This window comes from Myotis brandtii, unplaced genomic scaffold, assembly GCF_000412655.1.
Source record: "Myotis brandtii unplaced genomic scaffold, ASM41265v1 scaffold19, whole genome shotgun sequence".
In the NCBI taxonomy this organism is placed as follows: Eukaryota; Metazoa; Chordata; class Mammalia; order Chiroptera; family Vespertilionidae; genus Myotis; species Myotis brandtii.
The window spans coordinates 250443-255574 of NW_005357075.1; the positions used below are offsets into that span (position 1 = coordinate 250443).

At 54.8% G+C, this 5132-nt stretch overlaps 1 protein-coding gene across 1 annotated transcript in view; it reads right to left on the reverse strand.

The window, feature by feature from the left end:
• The window catches only part of SLC25A37 (solute carrier family 25 (mitochondrial iron transporter), member 37), a 42540-nt gene extending 38582 nt beyond the window's left edge, over positions 1-3958 (reverse strand). The window contains exon 1 of the mRNA XM_005864579.2: positions 3617-3958. Coding sequence (XP_005864641.1) covers positions 3617-3826 — 210 coding nt within the window. The 5' untranslated portion in view covers positions 3827-3958. The remainder of the gene's footprint in view (positions 1-3616) is intronic.
• Between the last annotated feature and the right edge of the window lie 1174 nt (positions 3959-5132).

Genomic DNA, 5132 nt, shown 5'->3' on the forward strand with positions numbered 1-5132 from the left:
GGCAAACCATGGCTTACAAATGGTTCAGCACCCACAGCCCCTGGAAAGAACACTGTCAACCACCCATCCGCGCCCTGGCTGGGAAGGAAGGCTCTTCCTAGCAGAGTTCAGGGCAGCAGTTTCCCTGACAAGCAAAGCAAGAGAAGGGCTGTGAAAGGGTCAGCGGAAGTTCCCTCGCTTCAAATCTTTCCTGTTTCCTCTCACCCCTGCTTTCCCCACCACGGGACGCAGCATGGTCTACAAGTGGTGTGCCTAATCTGGTTGGAATTTCCTCCTCCACCCACCTGGCATTCTCCCCACAGTCATGAGCACTCCCGACCAGGGGTTCTCACATCCACCCCAAGTGCTGGGCTAGGCCACCTCGCTACTTGGCACTTTGGCACTTGCCATTTCACTTCGGAGCACCAGGAAGAAAGTCATGGAAACCCTGCTGCAAACCCCAGGTGGGGAGGAGCAAGTAGTTGCTAACCATTTGGAGAAGCCCAAAGCCCGAGGGAGTGGAGTGGCCATGCTCTCTCCCTCGTGCCGCCACCGTGGGGACTCAGAGCTGACGGGAGAAGGGAGAAAACAGGCAGCCCAGAGTCCCGGGAGCCTGGCCCTTCCCAGATTAGTGAACACTCACATCCCACCACCGTGAAACGAGGAGAGGACACGGAAGGGGCAGAAAAGTTGCCGAAGGTCTTCCGACACCCATTTAGTAAACGCAGGCTGATGCCAGTGGGAGCTCGAGGGATTAGCGATCATCGGGTTCAGGGTCACTCATATTTTGGCCATAACCCCCAGCCAAAAGAGCACTTTACACAGCCACTCAGGAACACACACACACACACACACACACACACACACAGAGTTTCATGGAGCAACACTTCCTTACTGCATGCCATGCATGCTTATACCCTGTTCTCACCCATCTGTCACTTTTAAAATGTTGATCCTGCTAATGGGTCACCTCCCAAAGTTTAAAAAACACAGGGGTGGGATGGGAAATAGTACTGAATATTACAATTTTAAGCATCAGCGAGGCTAGACTTCTGGACCTATAACCATAAATCCAAGCAGTTTGCTTAAGCTCTATAGTCCACACTATCTAGGACAGAAACATTGAAAAAAGCAGGCCCACCCACCACTCATTTAACTTCACAACATCAAAGTGAAAAATCAAAGAACATGCCTTAGAAAAAAACAAAACTTTTCTTCCAAGATGCAATTTACGTTGATGTGGCTTCAGTCGACATAGTGATCTGAAATTTCAAGTAACATAAAAGAGGACAATGGGTGTTCTGTGTTTACAGAAAGGGGGGGGGGGGTAAGGTTAAAAATGGGGAGAAATACTGAACTGGTCCCCAGCCCCCATTTTATTTACGAGTGACAAAACCAAGAGACAGAACAGCGCCTAAGGCATGAAGCAAGTTAGGGGCAGGGCTTGAAATCCAACCCCGGGCTCCTGACTCAATTACTCACAGTCTCCATTATCCAAAATATTTAAAAACACAGTCAAGGTCTCTCCAAGTGAAGCTCTGCCATGACTGAAGCGTGGAGAGGCCCTGATAACTCATGGTCGGCGCAGACAACCGAGCTGATCTTGGCAGACCTTGGCGCTCCGCGCAGCCTCGCTGGGGTCTTAACTCTCTCTGTGCTTCTTCTCAGAGAAGAATAAGCCTTGCTACCCCTTCCAAAAATGTAGCCAAAAAATGAGAGGTGCTTTAAAACCAAACCTGCATGCTTAGGACAGAAGAACCCCTATGGGGCATTTATTCAGGGTCAGAGTTAGAATCCAGGACCCAGAAGACCTTACTCATTAGCTGACCCAAGCCTTCATTTTACAGTCAAGCCCCATAAGGTAACAGCTAAACCAGTTCCTTCTTCACACACTATATTAACCCGTCCACTGGTGAAAACTGCCACAGAAAGTTACACAAAATACCGGCCTCTAAGGGGCAGGAGGAAGGGCAGGGAGGAAACTAAACACAGATCACACAATTTTAATACATGAGACAAATGTCTCTTTACAGTGTCCAAGGGAGCTCAAAGGGCATGACTGTTTTTCCACTGATCCTAAAGGTAAGCTGAAATGATGCTCTGAACCAAACTCGAAGCACAGAGGCCAAGGCCTCGAAGTGGTACGGTTCCTTGAGGCAACATTCATCTCCCCGCCCCAGTGGGTCTGGTGCCTGCTCAGATGACATCCTCCTGCTCCTAACTTTCCCTACACTCTGTCCAAGGCACTTGAGACAACAGCTTCAAATATGGGGAATTTTATTACATGGGAGGGATTCTTTCCTATACAAATGCCACCTGGTATCTGTCCAGGGTGTTTGCCGGAGGAGCTCTGTCAACCTAAGAGACAAGACCTCCCCCACCCGCTCCGTAACCCTAGCAGGCGAGGACCATTCCTCTCATTCCCCGCGGGGACACTGAAGGGACAGAAAGGGTGATGGCTCAGGCCCAATGGCACAGACTCTCACCTTACCATGAAAACCCATGCCATCTCTCACTGGACCTGTGCCTCTCCAGCCACTGACTGCCAGCTCTGAGAGCCGCCCAGGGCAGGGAAACCCTCTGAGTTAGACAGTCTGGCCTTCACACGGCTCACGTGGGGCCAGCATCAGCAATAAGATACAGCTACCGGGAAGGGGAGGGGGGGAACTCTGTGGGCCAGCCATTCAAGGCCCCCAATCTTCCAAAGCACAGTGGGGCTGGAATCAGAGGATGAAAGTGGGCAAGTTAATCAGTTCACCTCTCGGTGCCTCGGTTTCTCCATCGGTTCATCGCCAGGCTTGCTGTATGAATTAGATGAGTTGTGCCTGCACAAATGCAATGTGTCAGTAGTAGCATTACTTCCCTGCACTAGTCTATCCCCGAGGCATGGAGTGTCCTGAACAAACTGACAGCAGCTCTCTGTCAGACAGACAGTACCTGCCTGGCTAAAGCTGCCTCCTTACAGGAACGCATTAGAAACTACCTGGCGAAGTGTCGGGCCAACTGAGCGCCTATTACACAACCCACAGTCAAGGGCTGCGTAGCACACCCTCTCCCCACCTGCCGGCCTCCCTGATACAAAAAGAGCAGGCAAATGTCACTGCAGGTCTCACTGCCTCCCTGCTGCTCCGCTGCCCAAACTCCAGGGGAAAGGGAGCAGAAACACTTAGGGAAGGGGATCAACAGGGCACCGCCGAACCGGCACCCCCAAGAGAGCCGCCAAGACCCAAGAGAACCCCTGCCACTCCCAAGACCCCCAAAACACCCGGGGAGCAGAAACCACACGCCGGAGACGGCGGGTGTCCACACGCCGGGACGGGAAGGCACGCGGCCCGTCGGGAGACACGTTTCTCAGCGCGAGCGTGGTGAGCGCTCCCGGCGGCCAGCTCCCTCGGAAACGGCGCACGTGTGGGCGGCCCCGGGCGAGCGCGGGCGGCGCGCTCCTCTCGCTGCGCCTCGGACACCGGGCGCGCCAGCGGGAGCCGCGAGGAGCCAGGACTCTCACACCCTCGGGTCGCGTGGGCAGGGCAGGCGTGGAGACTGTGCAAAGCTGCACCGATCGCCTCCCTCGGGGACCCCGCACGCACGCGCGCGCTCTCCTCTGCTCGCTCGTCCCTCAAGTCTCCTCGCACCTCACCTTCACTGAGTCTACCGGGTACATGACCATGTGCTCCATGATCCCGGCCATCGCTCCGGCTGTCATGTGGGTGGATAAGGAGGCGCTGGTCGGCAGGTTCTCATAGTCCTCCGACCCGGCGTCCTTGCTGCCGCCGCCGCCATCTCGGCAGTCCCCATCCATCCTGCGCCCCACAGTCTGGCTCCCCATGCCGCCGCAGCGCAGCTCCATCCGCCAGGTCCACCGCCGCGGGAGGCTGCAGGAGGTGGGCAGGGAGGGGGAGGGGGGGAAAACTTCACTTCTTAAAGTGGGAACCACCTCCCGGGTGCTACGGCGCCTGACGCCATGGCGGGCTGGGGTGGAGCGGAGGGGCCCGAGCCACCAATCACTGGAAAAGAAGAGGCCCGCGGCGGCCGCGCCATTGGTGTGCGGGCCAGTGAGGACCCGCCTCCCTGTGTGACGTCACTGTCCAGTGCAAATTTCCAAGCAACCGGAGGGGGGCGAGAAGAGACGTTGGGGAGTCCCGGGAAGTTGTACCACCTCAAGGCTGGTGCTGCCTCCCTTGGGGCAGGCAGTGGGGGCGGTCCCTGGAGAGGGTCCGCCTGGCCACAGAGGCGCTATGCATAGGGTTGCAGGGGGAGCAGGAACAGAGGCTCAGGGGAAATGGCCCCCAGAGCCCAGGGTTTTGCAAACAGTACTGCTCAGCAAGCTTTGGCATTCCTCAGGCCTGGAGGTGACTGCAAATGTCGCTTATGGAGCAATTATGGTGGCTGGATGGGGAAGGGAGTGGCGTTGGAGAATTGAGGACATGCTGCGTCATAGCAGGGATGCACCTACTTTTGTGCAACACGAGGGAGGGGACTGAGTTGAAACTCAAGGTCCTGTGATAGGCTGCTTGGTAGGGGAGATTACCCATTTATTCGAAATGTTTTCTCTCACTGCAAACACATCATAATAGAACTAAGTTTATTCCTCCCCTTATTCTCACACAGAGGCTAAATCCACCCTGCCCTGGACTAACCAAGACAATAAGGAGTAACCAAGATGGATCCCTTCTGGGCAGGCCCCCCCCCCAGCCCATTTTCCTTGGAGCTGACATGCCTAGAAGGTGGTTAGAGGCTTGCTCCCATTGGAGGGCTGCAAAGTAGCTGAGTAACATCTTGCAGCCTTGTATCTACCTGCCTGTCTTCTAAGACTATGGTCTCCCAGTTCTTAAGTTCATTCTTTATTTTAACCTAAATAGCACTGTCTTGCTCCATCTGTGGGAAGGGAAAGGAATCAGAAAGTAGAGGAGTGACCTGTTTATGGACGTCTCCGTGAAAGCATGACATTTGCAAGTCTAAATGTATGTGTTCTGGGCTAAAGATTTGGCTCTAGCTGATCAACTTCTCCCTCACCAGACACCTTATCCAGGGGCAGCTTCTGGGCAGGAAAGCTGGGCTCTGAGATAGGAAAGGGAGGAGGCCCTGAAGATGCTGTGCCCACACCCCAGTCCCAAGGTTCAAGCTACAGCAACCCTGGCGGCTCTCGGGGAATT